We start from the raw sequence: 18,450 nt of genomic DNA, 5'->3' as shown, positions 1-18,450 counted from the left end.
CAGAAAATGGCATCAGTTTTGCCCTATGATATCTAGTTTCAAAGATACAGCATAGTGAATGGTTTGAGCAGCCTCCTCGCAAGGAAGCCTTGGCAAAAGCTTCCTCACAAGGAAGCTGCTTGACTCATTCACTGATGAGGCTATGGCGTATCTCTGAAACTAGACAAGATAGGGCAAAACCGATGCCATTTTTGGACATAAGCGCCCTAAATATACCCAGGAATAGGTCTAAATTTTAAGACAGTAAAATGTGTGTTGGTCTGCGTAATTATTATAAAACTGATTAGCAAGAGACTCAAGACAGACAAAAACAAAAAGTGCGAGGACTGAACATGAACTACAGCCCCCACCCCAAGACAAAGAAGCATCAGCCACAGTTCACAGAAGGATCACTGACTAGTTTCTGGATCCCCTCCCTATTTTATACATGGCCTTCTCAGTTCCAAAATGAAAGTGCACAAAACAGCTTATAGGAAAAGAACATGTTAAACAATAATACACAACTTAAAAATGCATACTTGTGGACCTACCGACCATTAAGTTCTTAGGCTAAAGATCTGCTTGCCTGCTAAAGACCTGAAGAGAGGTGGGTGGCGACAAGAGACATGTCCTTTTCAGTGTTGGCACCTCACCTGCTATGCCGTGGTATTGAGGGTTTGGGGGCAGCTAATGCCACCCTTAACAATTATAATAATAATAATAAAGTCTTTATCAAACCTGCAGATAGCAAACATCATCTCTTCTCTCAAATGCAGAACAAAGGACTTATGCCTTTTGCTTCTGAACTTTCACTGATGCAATAATTTAACAAGTACAAATGTAAGGAGTCAGAAACAGCAGTTGGTTAAACGGGTGATAGTCCTTACAATAAATAAATCAGAACAGTACACAGTCACACAACTACTTTGAGGGAGAAAAAAGACACAGAGGACTATACCTCTATAACTGCAGGTAGCAATTGCCGACTCACGCAATCCACCATGTCTCAGGAGTGGCAGCCCAGAGCCTCTGAGTTCTCTGCCTCCAACTCAGAGCCCCGACACACGCCTACATCACTCGCACAAGGCGCCTGTACGACACCTCGCCTTCAGAACCTCCCAACAAGCATGGCTCGACGACATCCTGCATCATCCACGCCGAGACTTGGCAAGGTCTGGACATCACTGGCTCAGAGGAGCTGGCAACACAAATACTCGCAGGCAAAAAAAATTGAGAATCGGCGCTGTTGCAAGCAAACGCATCTGTTTGGCGTAGCTGGGTCTCAGCTTGGAAAATGCTAGCGTGCTAGCATGAAGCAAGCTCCTCTGAGCCTTTTGGGCTGCCTCTCTCGCACTTTGGCACAACCATGCCACCAACATCCCAACTGGAAATCATTTCTTTACCCTATGGGTGACTTTTTCACATGTCCATAAAGTGTGACAAGGGCTTTAAGGACTTCTAACTTCCCTGCCCCACACCTTTATTTTTATTTTTTCCCCAATATCCAACCGCTCTTGGTCACAACGTTGCTTTCTTTTCTCCCCCACTCCCCAGTTCTTTACAGTGAACTTTAAGGATATTCCCTTATTTGAGTGCCTGTTTCATAAACACCATTCAGATCCGTCCAGTAGAATTAGGATGAGTCTGAGTGCATTGGAAGATTTAAACACACACACACTTAAACAAATACCTATAGCAAATCATGGAAAAGGGACAACACGTACACCTTTCTGAGTGTGGCTCTTTAAGCAATGATCCCCCGATGAAGCATGCCATGAAGCCTTCAAGAGAACTGACTTCTGCGTAAACACCTCACCTGGCTTGCCTGTTTTTCTTTTTGGTGGTTGTGGTTGCCATGACAACATGCCCGCACAGGCTGTGCTGGAATGGCACGTATAATTCACAAGTGTAGTAAAATCCTGGGTTCAGATTGGACTGACTGCCTGTCTGTCTGATCACATCTAATTCAAAAAAAGGATGCAGTTCAGAAAAAGGCACGGCTGTGTGCAAAAGGATATCAGGCAGGCCTTGTGAGGAAAGAAAGTGTGATCAAGATCATTTTTTCTAGCTAGTGTTGGTGCCAGGTTGGCAAGTACTCCCCCCACGGTATCCATACTGAGTACCCCCACAGGCACCTGGACTGAGGATCCAGAGATCAGCCCAGCCAGTTGAGCTCTTCACCCCTCTTCACTCTCCCTGGATGCCATCCCTGTTTATAGCATTTGAAAAAGAACAATTTCCCAAACAGACCAATGGATTGAAAAGCAGCGAGACTTGGCCTGACTCATAAGAAAGCAAAACAAGCCCTGCCAGATCAGGCCCAAAGTTGACCTAGTCCAGCACCCTGTTCCCCACAATGGCCAGCCAGATGCCTTGGAGGAGCCCACCAGCAGGAGATGAAGTCATGCACACCCTCTGCAACAGACAGTTCAAAGGCAGACTGTCTCTGAACCTGGAGGTTCTACGTGGCCATCTTGGCAAGGCGTCTTGATAAGGCATCTTGACAAGACGTGGCCACCTTGACAAGGCAAAGAAAGAATTTGTTTTTTTAAAGTCATCCAAGCTCAACTGCTAAAATTGTCAAGGCACACCACCAGTTTCTGGACAGTTGACAAGGCACACCACGCTGCTGCTGGGGGCGCTCGCATCCCCCAATGGCTCCACTAATAAGTGACCGTCCCCCAAACTCCCACAGAACACCTGCATATCATTTGCGGCACACTGGTTGAAAAACCGCTGTTCTATCCCATCACTCTCTTCTATTCCAGAACATTCCCCTCTTCCCTTTTCTAAACCAGGCAGCAGCAGGTATGGCAGAGGCAGTAGCTGAGGCAGAATTTGAGAGAGGAAGATGCAGCTTGGGGGTAGGAGACTGGCACTTGGCTCAGCACCAAATGCGGGGAAGTCCTTGGCCAGCCCTGGCAGAGCGAGTCTCATGCCCAATGCACAAAAAGGTATTTCTTTGGGCGCTTTTATGGTTCCAAGAAAACACCATTTTCTTCAGGCATCGTTGTATCTGCTGACCACAGCATCGAAGAGGTTTCGTCACATGAATGCGAGACTCAAAGTAACCATATTGTTTCTTAAACATTCCAGGAAGAGCTTCAAGAACATAAAGTAGCCATTCAATATGGCTTAGGTGCTCTTTCGCCCTCCCCAGTTGGCTTTCCCAACCCGCACAATGCTTTGAAAGGGCAATGCGCAGCAAGCAGCAAATTATTATTTCTTGCCGACCTTCTCAGTGCAAGTTGGTCTGGAGATATAAGTGGCGATGATTCTTTTTTTTTTTCCAGTTAATGTTTTATTTATTTATTACAGATACAGGTAAGGAAAATTGGATAGACTTAGGGTTAGGACTACATAGGTTACACACAAGGCGATGTGTGTATATAAGTGGCGATGATCCTAAAGACACACATACACAGTGGCCTGCGCATGTCTACTCACCATCTGATGTGGCCTGCTAAAAATGTCCAGGTGACAGACAGTCCAGTGGTCCAGTCAAATGGATGTACCTCCACCTGCCCCCACAGCTTGACACCAACCCTGCTGTTTCTGGTCTACCTGCTTTGATAACTGTCCTCTGGTTGGAGATGCTTGGATCTACGTGAAAGCAAACCCAGCCATTGCACATACCAAGGATATATCTTCCAGTGTTGTAAATGGTTGCCAAGGGTGTGCTGTTGCGCGACAAAGACATTCTCAATGATCTTTGCCTCTTAGCATCACTTAATGCATCATTTGCCGTTCAAGGGGAAGTTCCCTGGGCACCTCCTCAACCTCTATCTCTTGCCAAAATGGCATTCATGTATTAACTGCTGAGTCATTTAACAAAGATGCCTGTATTTTAAGAGACTGCTTTCTAGACTTAATGCCTTGACAGTCTCTGCAAAAGCAGCCACTCTGATAGCTGCAGAAACCATTCAGAGAGATGTGATTGTAACATGAACATTCAGAATGCCACAAGAGTCCCCCCCTTGCATGCCAGATCGTTATGGGAATCCACATCATAGATTCCAAGGAGGAAAATATGAGTCTCAACACGCCTCCAGCACAAGGCAAGCCTTGCAAAATGATCGAGAGCATCACATGAGAAGAGAAATCAGGACATGTAATTAATCTGTGAAACTCCTTGTCATAGGATGTGGACCTGGCCTGGATGCCTTTCAAAAAGGATCGGACAAATTGATGGAGGAGAAGTTCATCTCAGGCTACAAGCCATGATGACTGTACACTGTCTCTGAATACTTGGTGCAAGGGAGTTGTAACAGGATGCAGGAATTGTGTTGTTGTGTGCTCTGGTGGGCCACTGTGAGATCCAGGAAGCTGGATTAGATTGGCCTTTCGCCTGATCCAACAGGATTCTTCTTATGTTCTTAGCTATTAACATCCATCAGTTTAGAACCTAGCTTACATTTGTAATCCAAGGCCTTGCCTCATGCAATGCTTAGGCTCAAGTCAGGTAGCAGCTCCAGCAACAGAGGGCAGATGCAAAGTTGAACCTTCCCAGGCCATAGGCTGGAAATCACTTGCTGAGGATATTGCTCCTCTACCCAGCCCAGTGAATCTCCTGGATCCAACAACTTCACTTAGTTTTCATTCCTCCCCATCCCAGCGTGACAGGTTCTTACAATTCCTTTTATTTGCTTTTTCACACCAACACCAGAAATAGAAAGAGAACTTCACACCAGCAAAAAAAAACTTCACAGCTATATTGAAACAGAAGTAGTCAATCAGAAAGCCTGTAAGGAAATTACTCTGCAGTCTTTCGGATTTCACAGGAAAATAAGCTGGATATTTCCCAAATTAAGTTGGATATGGTTGTCACATTCCAACCACTTTTGGGGGTTGAGAACTCAGGACTTGGTCAGTTCCTCCAAGTTTGTGCCCTAAAATTAGGGGATGGCAGTGTTGATCAGTGGGTGAAGTACATGCTGTTCAAGGCAAAAGATTCCTGCTTCAACCGTTGGTGTCTCTACCAGGGCTGGGAAAGCTCTTGGACAGATGCTATAACCAGGCATGGAAAACCTCAGCTAGAGACAACCAACCAGTGGTGTCGCTAAAGGGGTGTGGGGTGCATGGGGTGACACACACGGGGTGGGGGGGCACCACCAGTGACCAAAATAGCTAAAATCACAGTTTGTAGGAATAATATCATCATGTTATATACCATTTGATGCATAATTTACAGCAGAATGCGAAGAAAGCAATCTGCATTGAAACACCTACGTTCTACCAAAAGGTATAGCCAAAAAACCAGTGGGGGCGGGGTGATGGTACATCACCATGCCCACCACCTGAGGCCATTGCCCCGTCCGCCGCATGGGAGGAGATCCATCAAGGGTGTGACGTACTAGTGATGCAAACCCTAGTGATGCCACTGCAACCAACGGTCTTGACTCACGTACTTTGGCTCTGGAAAATTCCATGTTTGATCCCTGAAAAAAAGGGGGAGCAGCACCAAGTAGAAGGGAAAGAAGAGGAAGTGAGGCCTCAAACACGTGCTCAAAACTTTTATTGAATGGTGCCCAAATGCCCAGTGAGTTTCAGCCTCGGCCTTCCTCAGGATCACTGAAAAAAACGAAATTTTGTATAAATGTTTACTAGTCAGGATAGGTTTATAAATAAACCGCTGAAACAAATACAAACCAAGACAATGAAACTATGGCCCCGATCCTATTCATACTTTCCTGGACGTAAGCCCCACTGAACACCCTGACTTACTTCTGAGTAGACATGCATAGGATTGTGCCATGAAGCTAATTTCACAAGAAGGTGGGGAAGTACTGCGGTTATTCTTTCACAAGGATGTTTTAAAAATGGCATTAGGGTGGTTACTGTGGCCCCTTATAGAGCCACAAATTTTTCATTCCATTTCAGTTCCTCCTTGTAATCAGGGAAGAACGTTGCACCGACACGTGGCTTCCTTCAATTATTTGCTTTTTAAGTTAATTTTGGGTCGTGTTTTTTTTAATGTTCTTCAATTTGATGGCTTCGTAAGAGCGCCACCAGCTTTGGCTTCAGACCCTGGCCGGGACAGACTTGGGTACAAAACCCTGGAGAGCTACGACGAAACTTTATGGCCCAATAAAGGCAGTTTCACACGTTCATAGTGCTCTTTCCTGTGCAAAAAGTTGCTACAGGTATGCAGTGAGCAGGAGAGGCAGTTCAGGACACTGGCAAACCAAAATGCACATCGTTTTGCAACTACTGTAATTCTTCCTTATATTTCTGGCTCAGCAGGACTCCTGAAGCTGCTTGAAGCTTCCTTAAATACAGACCCAGCAGTGACACTGAGCGCACCCAGACAGTGGCTGCTTGCTTACTCTGGCAGCCCACGTTGTAGAATACCGCTGTGGCTTTCTGACGCATGCACGCAGGTCGGATCCAGGATTCCTTACCGCCAATACTGCAATACAAAATGCTCAAGTTGCATGTCTGCACAAAATGTTGCACCCCAATATCCTCAATCTGTCAAGCAAGCAATGTGGGAACCCATTGTGCCCCAGACTCCCAGAGGTCTTGGACAGCAATTCAGGGACAGAGGAGACCTCTCTGGATGCAGGCCAGCGGGGTTCAGCCTCAGGACCCCCTCAGTCCAGAGACAGCCTAAGACCTCCAGGCATCTAAGGCAGCATACCAAATGTACACCCCCCTTAACCAGAGGTGCACCAGCAGTCATATCCACCACTCCTCCTCGACTCATAAAACAAAGAGAGAGACAGAGGAGAAGAGGAACAGTGGAGAGTAGTCTCCAGCACTCTAGCCCAGGGAAGTTTCATTCAGAGGGCTTAAGTTAGCATTCATGGCGCCTGCTGAGTATCGGAAATGACATCATTAAATGGGAAGTGATGTCATTAAGCAGATCACGGCCAGTAACAAGCACTTTGTTCTCACTCAGAAACTCATTAGCTGCAAATGACAGAAAAGAAAATGTGCAAATCTTGTACATAATTTCAGGATACGAGAGGGCCTAATTATCATGTTGGGAGAGCCCAATTATAACGGGGGCCGGAGAAATTGCGGACATTTGGCCCTCAGGCCCTTTGACTCCCTAGTTCTAGCCCATGACTATCTTCTCCTCTACACTGATCATTCTGGGCTGGTTCCTCTCCTCCTCTTCAATTTCAGGGACAGGAACAGAAGGAGGTCATTCCCTGTTGGTCCACCACCCGAGATGACCACCTTAGGGAGCTTCATGGACTCCAGGTTTGGGCCCACCAGGTCTGGTTGAGGTTTAGTTTGACTGACATGTTGCCAAAGACTACAGATTCCTTGAATGAGAAGGGGTTGAAATTCTGTGGTAGAGCATCTGTTCTGCATGCAGAAGGGGCCTCAATTCAATTTCTGGCATCTGGCAATCCCAGAAAGAGCCTGGAAAGAAGGACCCCTCCCTCCAATCCTAAACTCCGGAGAGCTCTGGAGAACAATCCTGAGATAGATGAATAAACAGAAGGCAGCTTCCTTGTTTGGCAACCTTCAGTCTCGAAAGACTATGGTAGAAGCCTACAGCACCCTGCAAGAAATCAAAAACCGTAGTATCATCACCTCTCCAAATATCAAACTCCTAGCAAAGGTAATAGTGTACTGTTGATCTAGGGCTGCCAGGGGGCCAGCTCTACTCAAGTCTCCAAAGCAGGGATTTGGCTATAAGCGGGGGGGGGGGGGGGAGAGAGAGAGAGAGAAGAGACTAATTCAAGAGCCCTGGTTTAAAGAAGAATCTGAAGCATTGCCACACTTTCAAGACGTGCTCTGAAGACATATGTCTAGAAAAGATTTATTCCCTGAAACACTTCACGGAGGGTGGGGGCCGGGCACAGCCACTTGATGCTTCCTGCTCCTGAAACAGCCCATTGGCCCATTTCACCCAGGTTTTAAAAACAAATGCAGTGCATTAAAACATTGTTTTTGCTTTGCAAATTGCTTGTGAAGTTTTTTGTTTTGTTAAAACACCATAAATAATTTTTTTTTTTATAATCTTTACCTGGCAGCTGTTCACCAGGGGTTTCAGAGAGAGAGGGTCTTTCCTAGCCCTAAAGATGCCCAGAGGGTTTGAGGTGAGGATGCTTCTGCATGAAATAGACATACCTGACCACTGAGCTTCACCCACACTGTATGACACAACAAACCCACAGCCCCTCCCCAAGGTGGGCAGAAAATGGTCCATCATTTGCTGATGGGCTGCTTCTGAGGACTCTTGCAAAGTTCCATCCCGCTGGGCAAGTCTTAAAGAAGAGTCACATTTGAGATAACTTAATACAGATTATTTCTCCCTTAATGGTTCAGAGATCTTAAACATGCGCTCTTCCTAAATACACCAGGAAAAACATCAGTGAGCTATAGGAACTTGAGTTTAAAAAAAAAAGCCCATGCAAGATTGAAGCCCAACCCTTCGCAACATAAAAGAGCAATTTTGAGGTGGAGGTGGTGATCTGTGGGCAATTGATTCATCAGCCGAGAGTTCTAGCCGAGCCTCATATAAAGTGACCTTGACAGGGGTCTGGCCTCTGCTAGTCTCTCATAATGCATGCCGTGTGTGCCTGAAAGTTCTAGGTGTTGCTCCACTTAAGCACAGGGTTTATGTTTGCAGATTTTCTTTAACTTGGTCCATCTCTCTGCTTTTTTGTTTTTTGGCACATTATTGAACAAAACTCAGAAAGCAAACACAAGCTTGGACCCGTTTCGGCCATGGTCCAAAAGACAGGTGCCCACAGCAAAAGTACAACTGCAAAATCAGCTTGCACACAAAAGGATCCCCCCCCCCACACACACACAACATGATACATAGGGTAACACTTTTGATTTGGAGGTCCATGGGCCAAAAAAGAACCCTTCTGGTTTTTTTTTTACAATCCTAGTCTCCCCATTGCACCCACCACCACGCTTTCCACAAAAAAACTATTTACCCCCTTCTTTTCTGGCGTTCCTTTCACTGGTGAAGGAGGAACATTCATGGACTTCCCTGCTGGGGTTGCTGGTGGTTTGGTCTGTGAAGGACTGGTTCCTACTGGCTTCCCTGGCGTTGGTGGAGGAGGAAGGGCCATCGGTTTCCCTGCTGGCTCCTGGATTGGTCTCACAGGCAGAGGGGGAGAAGGAGGTGGAGGTGGTGATAGAGGAATCGCCTTTCTGGCATGGTCACTCGGCACCCTTCTCGCATGGTCACTCGGCACCCTTCTCGCATGGTCGCTTGGCACCCTTCTCGCATGGTCGCTTGGGACCCCTCTGGGTTGAGGAGAAATCATTGCCACCCTCCCTGCATGGTCACTTGGCGGTCCTCTCAGTTGCGTAGGAGACAGCCCTCCCTTTGCTGAGAAGTCAGAGATTGGCCCTCTGGTGTGCACTGGGATCAGCACTGTCTTTCCGGGGTGGTCACTCTGTGTTCCTCTGACTTGCATGGAACCCGTCACTGTCGGCACTCCACAATCATTGGGTCCCCCTTTGACCTGCATGGAACCCGCCACGATCGGTGTCCCGCAGTTGCTCAACGTTCCTTTGACCAGCGAAGGCACACCCAGTACTTGCCCTGGCAGGTCACTCGGTGCTCCTGTGACCTGCATGGAACCCCCCAGGACTGGGCCGGCACAGCAACTCGGCGCTCCTTTGACCTGCATGGAGCCCAGCACAGTTGGTCCTGTACAGCAACTCGGAGCTCCTCTGACTTGCAGGGAACCCACCACGGACGGCCCTCCACAGTCTGTTCCTGCCCCTTTGACCTGCATTGAGCCCAGCACAGCATTCCCTATTCCTTTGACCTGCAGGGAACCTGCCACTCCGCAGTTGCTGGAGGTTCCCGCGACCTGCACAGGGACCATCATTGTTCTCCCTCTGCAGTCATTCGATGGTCCACCAAGATTCGATTTTGACATCTTCCTCTTTCATAGTTCTTGTTGGCTTCTCAAGACTTGGTATATTCGATAGAGGAATAAAATTAATAAAATGGAAAGATGGTTAAGTCCCAAATGTGCACTCCTGTTACACCACCGAGAGGGTCAAAGTTAAGGCCCAATCCTCTCTAACTTTCCAGCACTGATGCAGCAGTGCCAGCGGGGCATGTGCTGCATCCTGCAGTGGGTGGGCAGTCATGGAGCCCTCCTCCAGGAAAGGGAACATTTGTTCTGTTACCCTGGGGCTGCATCGGCACTGGAAAGTTGGATAGGACTGGGCCCTTAGACAAGGTGTATGCCTTTTTTTAATTTTCTAAATTGCAGCAAAATTGGGGCCCAATCCAGATCAGGAACCCCTAGGTGTATGGAGGGAGGTTTTAGCTCTTTCCTCCCTGGTGTGACACCAATCTGAATCAGGTTCACAATCCACCTGCTCTTTGGGCCTGGAAGCAAAACTCCCATTAATAGCTATGGGAAGTTCCCTTCCGAAACAACTAATAGGTGGGCTACAATGAAGAATGGGGTAACTACAGAGTTTGGGCAGATTCGATGCCAGCTAAGGGTCCATACTCAGAGATGCCACCTGGCTGGGCCAACCACTGAACCTTGCTACTAGTCACAATGGATATGCCCAGGGGCCCTTCAAGGTATGCCATACAGGGAGTCCAGTGCTGGGCTTCTACTGGTGCCAGGACTGGTGGCGGGGGGGGGGGGGAGGCGGGCGGAGAGATTAACACTCTGCTCCTTCTACAATTCTAATTCACCAACTATTTACAAAAGAAAATAAAAGACACATCGGCTAAACACTTTGTCTAGTTTAACCCTGGTTTAACCAAGGCTAAACAGAATGCTTCCTGTGTAGCATTCTGCTCCTCTTTACAAGTAGCAAGGCCTAAATTAAGCTTAAATTATATATACGTGCACAAGTATATATGCAAAGGAGTTGTTCTGTCTATAATTTAGGCAGGTCAGAACTCTCACTCTTCTTGGTTTGTTGATTTTTTTTTTTTAATGGCAAAATGCACATTACAGTTGTTCTGTGTGCATCTTGTGCCTCTCCCAGAAAGGAAGGAAATTCTACAAGTCTCATGAATGGTGGTTAAACTCGGACGGATTCCTGAATGGCTCCAGGATTGTAATTTGCCCATAAGTCTGTGCTTGAGGCCAGTGTGGAAACTGCATCTAACAATGTAGATTGTCTAGATCAACTGCACATCAGCAAATACCTTGAGACTGTGCATCAGTGGAACATATGTGACCTGGAAGCAGAGACTGGCCACAGGACCTATGTGCCTTACAGTGCAAGTCTATGCCTATCTATTCAGAAGTAAGGCCCTTTGGCTTCAATGGGACTTACTCCCATGTAACTACGTACAGGACTGCAGCTTCTATCTCTGTGCCACCCGATCCACTTGCCACAAAAGGAAGTGCTGGCTTTCTCTGTGCCATGCTTCACACCACTGCAGACAACTGAAAGTTGGTACTGCAGGTATCAAGCTAGCAGAGGTCAGGTGCCAACAGTCTTCCACCTGGTTCTATCAGGCTGCTAATTCCAGCTGAGGTCTACAGGTACAGACCAAGTTGCTCTCAGGCTGCCTGTCCTCCACTCCCAGCTCAACTACACCTGCCTGCCTCCAACTCTGCGATGCAGACACAGCCTAAGTGAATACCCTTTCCATTGTCACACCACATGTCACAGTGGGATATCCCATCAGCTCTCTGTAAAAACAAAAACTCTTCTCAAAATAACGTGGCCTTTGTAGGAGAGCACGGCCATTCTCAAAGCCAAGATTACCATTATAAGCCAGACTCCGGGAATAGGGGGATGGTGAAGAGGCCTCCTCCAGGCTGATGCTCTTGCCTTATGACCTCATAGGTTTTGAGGTCACAGCATCCCTCAAGAAGCAGGAACACCCAACTGCACAGGCTCAGGACCGGGGGCCTGATTGGCTCAGCTTCTCCTATATTAAGGCTCAGGTCACAATCAAGACTGCTTGGGTAACAGCCCCACACCTAGTGCTATAGGGGTTTCTCAGCTGGGATGCCTGCAACTGATATGAGATGGTGAACACAAGATACTTCTGAAACAACTGTGAGTATGTCACATGAGCTTCAAATATTCCCACAGAAGAGCCTCGGCCTCTACAACACAGGTCTGGCTTGGTGAAAGATGGCAACTGTCCACAGGAACAAGTTAACAGGACTTAACTGTTAACTTTCCACAGCAGCAAGGGTCCCTTTTGGGGAGAAGGGCGGGATATAAATAAAGTTTATTATTATTTTATTATTAACATGGGATTGAAACTTAACAGGAATGAAATGCACCTTTTTGCAGAAACTCAAGGTTTTTATTTTAAAGGTGTCATTTGTCTTTCTTGCCCAAGAGACCTCTATCCATGGCACTGCTGGATTCAGTATGGCACAGGTCGTCCCAAGGCCGTGCCGTGACCCACATGTTGAAATCCTTTGGCCTGAAGAGCCATGCCATGCCATGCCATGCCATGCCAACCTCATTCAAACACCTCTGCTGGTACCCAGCTAACTAGCCATCCCTCATCCTTGCTGCCTCTTTAATTTCCTGCAGAAACGGGACCCTTTAACGAGAAGAAGCCTAGGCTGCTCTTGACTGCTTCGCCGCTGAGCACGAAACAAGGGTGCTCTCCACCCCTTCGAAGCTCGTTTAGCCTGCCAGAGCTACTGTCATCTCGAAAGGCAAGCTTTTCATACAAAATTCATGCATCCGTCTCTAATACGTTAAACTGTTCGCGTCAAAGCTACGCGGCAAACATGATGTGCCTCGCTCGCTTCGCAAACCTCAGGATTCATGGGTGGGGAGGCGGTGACTGTTGGAATGAGAGCGATCAAATCTACACCAGCTTCTCCAAACCAAGCAGCCCTGTGTATTGCTCCACCAATGTTATTATTATTGAAGGCATTTATTTATATTGCACCATCAATGGATAAGTTGCTTTGCATAGAAGAGAATGGAGTCATAGCTGAAAAAGAGCCACAAGAGAGAATAGGAAAAAAGTGGCAAGGATCCCACAGAGAGCTGCACTGTCAGGTAAACACCCTGCCAATTCACACAGTTCGCCTCCCCCATGTACTCTCTACATGCAGTACACAAATAGGGCGCAGACAAAGGCAGCGCAAGTGGCTTTAGGCAAGCTACTCCCTCTCAGCCTCTGTCTCCCCCATGGGGATAGAAATACTCACTGGTGTACGCAGTTTCTGGAAGGACAGTATCAAGATAATAGCCAAAGGGAAGCAGAGTATTAAAGTCAATGAATAACGATCCCAGTTACGTAAGTAATACCGGTCAGCTCTCGGTCTTGATATTCAGAGGACAGTTGTGGTCAAGCAGCATCAATTCCGGGTTGCAGTGCTGCCCCAAGAAATAATAATAATAATACAGGTATTTATATACCGCCTTTCTTGGTCTTTATTCAAGACTTTATTCAAGGCAGTTTACATAGGCAGGCTATTTAAATCCCTGTAGGGATTTTGACAATTGAAAGAAGGTTCTTTCTTTCAAGAACCACTACATTCAGGTGTCTCATTCCGATCTGGCTTCACATCCTGGCCTCCATCCTCCCATGCTCAGAGCAGATGGAATAACTCGGCTCAGCTTGTCAGTTGCTTCAAGGTCGCAGGGTGCCGGTGGCCTCGAACTGGCGACCTCCGGATGTTATCTTCAGGAAAATGGAGGCTCTACCCTCTAGACCAGACCTCCTGCCCAATGAAGAACCTGCCCAATGAAGTATTCCCAATGCATGAGGCAGAGTGTCAAACGTCATTATCCCTCCCTAGCAGTCACTGTCGCTGCTGCTCCTCCTCCTACTTTTTGAATTAGAAAAGGAAGAGGGAAACAGCACATAACAGGAAGTGTGGAGGAGGAAAGGAGAGTGGTGGGCTAGAATGTCAATATTTTTGATTTTCACTGTCATTAAGTGCCTCGGGATTTTGCATTAAGCTTTGGGAAGGTGCATGGGATTACTTTTACCACATTATTTTTATTTTATTTTACCATTATTTTAACAGATACATTCAATAGTTCAAAGAGACAATGGCTGCAATCCTAACCACACTTTCCTGAGAGTAAACCCCATTGAACAAAATAGGACTCACTTCTGAGTAGACCTGGTTAGGATTGTGCCCAATGTTGTAATCTCCACCAATTGCAGGCCCTTCACTTGGCCTCATCGTTTGGTGCTTGCAGGTCTCAATAACCCAGTTGCTTTATCACTGACCAAGGCACACGTACTTGGACAACAATCATGGTTGTATATCAGCTCCCACTAATAAATTGCTGAACATTGTAGTACCGTAGTGCTAACAGACAACGCTGTGAATGAGGAACACGGGTTCAGATTTCAGCTCTGCCATGTTGGCCTTCAACAGGCTTGTCTCTCAGCCATTCCTACTAATATGGAAAATACTACTAACCTATAGGGCTGTCATTAAGGTTACTGCGATAAGGGAGCAGAAACACACTAGGCAGTCATAAAGCATGACTACAATGCAAAAAGCAGAATTCCCAAGAGACTTACAGATACCACCAGCAACAATGAGATCAATTTAAACCAATGCAAATATAATGACATAGAAGTGTTAAAAAAAAGAACACCTTTAAACTACAAAACAGCATAGCAGGTCAGGTCCTTCAAACACAAACATAAAAAGCTGGTAGAAAGAAAGAAGTATTTTAAGGGCACCTAAAAACACCGATGAGCGGTGGGCCTCAGTGGATCCTATACCACGGATTTGCTGACCATCTCAACGTATTCTTCATTTCCCACCTGAGTACACACTGGAGCCCCAGCCAATCAGAAGCACCATGTTTTTCATGTGTCTGTCTGAGAACATGCAGTATGTACATCGCAAGTAAGTGCTGAAAAAGTAACTTATGACACAACTTTCCAAAACATCTTCTATCATTCCAATTATGCTACTGGATCAAGTGGGGATGATTTCTTCAGATTAAATAATGCAAAGTATAAGGGTAGAATCGCACATATTTGGCAGCAGAAAAACTCTCTCTGCTACTAACTTTTAACACAATGTGTAACCCATGCAACATTTCTGAAATTAGACACTAGAGTTGGAAAATAATGAAGAATTCTACTGACAACTCTGGAAATGTGCAAGGCCACTGAAAAACACATTGGAAGAAAATCTACAACCAGAGAATTCCACCACAAATAAAATGCCACTCAAGCATGAAATGTAATGATTTGAACAAGCACATCCACCCATCTGTGTGCTCTGCCACAATGAATACTTGACAATCACTGACCTTTTCCAGTTTCTCAAAATGCTCTCGTAAAAACTTCATGGGCCGGTCAGGTTTGGCAATGCAGAGGTTGACGATGCACTCTTTCAGGATCTGCTGGATGTTGTGCTTCTGAACATAGAGCTCACATCCCTTCAGGCTCTCATCTTCTTCCACGTTGCAAGAGGATGAAGCAGCCATTTTTATGCTGGATAACAGACAACAAACCCGAGGTCAGAAGATGGTGTGATTTTAACGGAGAAAGAAAAAAAAAAACCACCACACATTCTCACAAATCATATATTGTCATCCAAAAAGTCTTGAACAACAAAGTATCCCAATTGTGTACTGGAGTCCTTATAAATCTTGAGGTTGTGATGCAAGTCATCAGGGGGTTACAGAAAATGATTGATGATCCTTTTGATGCCTGATGGCTTAAAAACAGCTGGGATCTAAAAGCACTGGTTACAATACTAGGCTGGTTTGCCTTCCAAGACTGTGGGATAAGAATATTTTGACACAGGTCCCTTATTTTGAACCAGGTTCATATTTTCCTTCTGGCTTCCTGCTAAGTTGATGGTTTGGCCTTTTGGTAGACTATGTGTTGGAAATCATGTCGCCTCTGAACAAAATATACTCACAAAAATCCCCCTCCCCATATCCAATTCATTGTACATTATTAATCATTGGTTTCTAAATTGTTCGGTATATCCATCACCACCACCCCCTCCTATACAGTGAAGAAAGTAACATCTTCAGAAGGTTCCTTTCCTAGTATTTATGGTCCATTTTATACTGGGGAAGACTCTTCTCCCAACTAAATAACAAAACTCAGTGTTTTTAAAATCAAAAATAACTGGTAAACCATTTTGCTTTTATCAAAGAGGACAAGCAGACACTGCAAATTATAGAACAGAAGATTGTGCCTGTGAAAATATGGTGGATAGCAAGCTCAAGAATCGGATAAAACAACACGTGTTCTCCGCTGTGATGATCCAGTTTGGCAAGAGTGATAGGAAAGTGCCAGCCTTAGATCAGGATCTCAAATGTCATTCATTCAACACTTGGCCAAGTCTCTAATTAGAAGCATTGGTCCATGATTCAAAGGCCGCTCGCAGACACAAATACCTTGCAGGGGGAAAAGTTAACAACATAGAGCCATCCACGTACATGGAGCTAACAGACAAGAGGACTGGTCCCTGCCCCAAGAGGGTTGCAATCCAGATAATGACACGAGTGAGATAATGGTTACAGGGGTGGGGAAAGAACCCAGAGGTAGGGGTAAATGGAAACAAATACGCAACTTATTTCAGCTCTATATTCTTGGGTGAGAAGAACAGTGTGATATGGGGACCTGAAATAAGGAATCTTTCGGATATGATCCACAAGAACAAATCTGCATCCTCTGCAATTAGAGGCAGTCTCTGAATTTTGGTGACAAGGACTGAATCAAATTTCAAGTAGATGTGAGGATTACTTACGATCAAACACAACACACTATACAGTTTTAAGACTGCATTGAAAGAGACACCCCCCCTCCTTTCCAGCTCATTTCAAAATGGTCTCTAAGGCTCCTCACAAGCAAGCAAAGACCAGCAGGGGAAAAAAAGGTAAGAATAATCTTTGGTTAGGGATAATTTTCAAATGGGACGAAAGGATCTCCAGTGCCTCTGGCATCTTCACATTCCCTAATGAAGCATCTCTCTCTCTCTTTCACACACACAGAGACACACGCACACAGTGGCAAAGGAAAAAGGGGGAATCCTCTCTCCTCTACCTTCATCAGCAACAGCCTTTTGTGCTGAATTTGATCTCAGCCATTGTTGCTGGGGGAGGAGAAGAAAGGATGGAAAGTGGAGAAGCGATGTCAGGGGAGAGCCCCTTCCAACATTGCTGGAGGGGCAGTAAGAGGAGGCTGGACGTGCGTGCCAGAGGACTGTATATAAATACCTGGGTTGCTGGACCAGGGACAACAGCAGCAATGTCTCTTCCTTTCCTAGCTCCCGTTATTCCGCAGTGCAGCCTCCTCCTCTTCCTCCACTGGCTGCTGCTGAATTATGGTTGCCTTCTGCCCCCCTCCTTTTTTCTGCTTGAGGTGTAGCAAGATTCCCCCCTCGTCCCCAGATGTGCCTGCCTCTCTCTGTTCCCAAAAATATGTTTCTCCTTGCACACAAAGCGTTAAGGCTCTGTTGCCACTACAGTAGCAGCAAAATCCCACACAGGAAGTCCCAGCGGCTGTCAGTCATTGGCAAGCTCAGCCTCCCTCTTGCAGGGAAAAACACACACACACACAAAGCAGAAAACCTGCTCTAGGCCCTATGGGATGCTTGTGGTTAAAGCCACCAACCCCTCTGCACAAGAACAATAAATAAAACTCACGCCCCAAAAGGAACAGCTGGAGTTTGAATTCCAGGGCCTTCATCTTGGGAACAGAGTGGTGGTCATCTGCTATCTGGTTGGTTCTTTCATACTCAGGATACCAGCGTTTTGGCAAAGCGCACCTAGTTCAGAAACTTCGTTTCTTCAGATCCTATAGAGTAAGCTGAACTCTGAAGAATGACACCAGCTACAACCTGCATTAATGAAATGCATACAAAGTATCCCCGATAAGTAAAGCAGAGACAATGTAAAAGTAATTTTCAACCAGTGTGCTATGAATGGTCCACAAGCGTGCCATGGAAGGTGGGGGGAAGGGGAGGGCCATTTATTAATAGGGCCATTGGGGGATGTGAGACCCACACCTGCACCTTTGTGTGCCTTGTCAACTGTCAAGAAACTAATGGTGTGCCTTTTCAGTGAGATGAGATGAAAAGGGTTGAAAACTGCTGCGCTAAGCCATCCAGGTTCTTATTCCTGATTAAAACAAAGAACTATTAGGTATACTGTATGCTGTTTCTTTAACCCTTTTCTGCCCAGCCCACAGGTGTACACATTTTATCCCTGTTTCGTATATGCAATGTTGGGCAGAAATGTCTTCATTTACCACAATTACTCTTCCTCTCTCAGAGCTGCGTTTGGATCACTTTTTTCTTAAAAACAACCCACTCCACAAACTCCTTCCTTGGCCTAGGAAAAGCCCTGCTGTAGGTCTGCATTACTGGTATGCTGGATCAATAAATATTTCCTTTTGTGTGTTCTGACGCTCCATTTTGTGGCTGCCCCTGGTTCTGGTGTTATAACTGGGCAACAAACAACAGATAGCTGGGCAACGGATGTCTTCACCACGTCCTGCGGCGAGGGGTTCCACAGACTAATGACATGCTTGGTAAGGAACTGGACTGAGAACTAGTTGAAGACCAGGAAACAGAGAGTGGG

The 18,450-nt window shown here is 46.1% G+C and overlaps 1 protein-coding gene across 2 annotated transcripts in view; it reads right to left on the bottom strand.

Annotated features, from left to right (window-relative positions):
• PRKAR1B (protein kinase cAMP-dependent type I regulatory subunit beta) overlaps positions 1-17,596 on the bottom strand; it is an 88,549-nt gene extending 70,953 nt beyond the window's left edge. Inside the window, exons 1-2 of one of the 2 annotated variants that reach the window (XM_066640526.1) lie at positions 17,515-17,596; positions 15,160-15,343 (exon numbers count right to left, since the gene is read on the bottom strand). In XM_066640526.1, coding sequence (XP_066496623.1) covers positions 15,160-15,336 — 177 coding nt within the window. In that variant the 5' untranslated portion in view covers positions 15,337-15,343; positions 17,515-17,596. Of the gene's footprint in view, positions 1-15,159; positions 15,344-17,085; positions 17,338-17,514 lie in introns of those variants that run through there. The other variant, XM_066640525.1, reaches the window with a different exon arrangement.
• Positions 17,597-18,450: the final 854 nt, after the last annotated feature.

The sequence above is a fragment of the Tiliqua scincoides genome, chromosome 13 (assembly GCF_035046505.1).
Source record: "Tiliqua scincoides isolate rTilSci1 chromosome 13, rTilSci1.hap2, whole genome shotgun sequence".
Classification (NCBI taxonomy): Eukaryota; Metazoa; Chordata; class Lepidosauria; order Squamata; family Scincidae; genus Tiliqua; species Tiliqua scincoides.
This window is presented reverse-complemented; position numbering and strand designations above follow the sequence as displayed.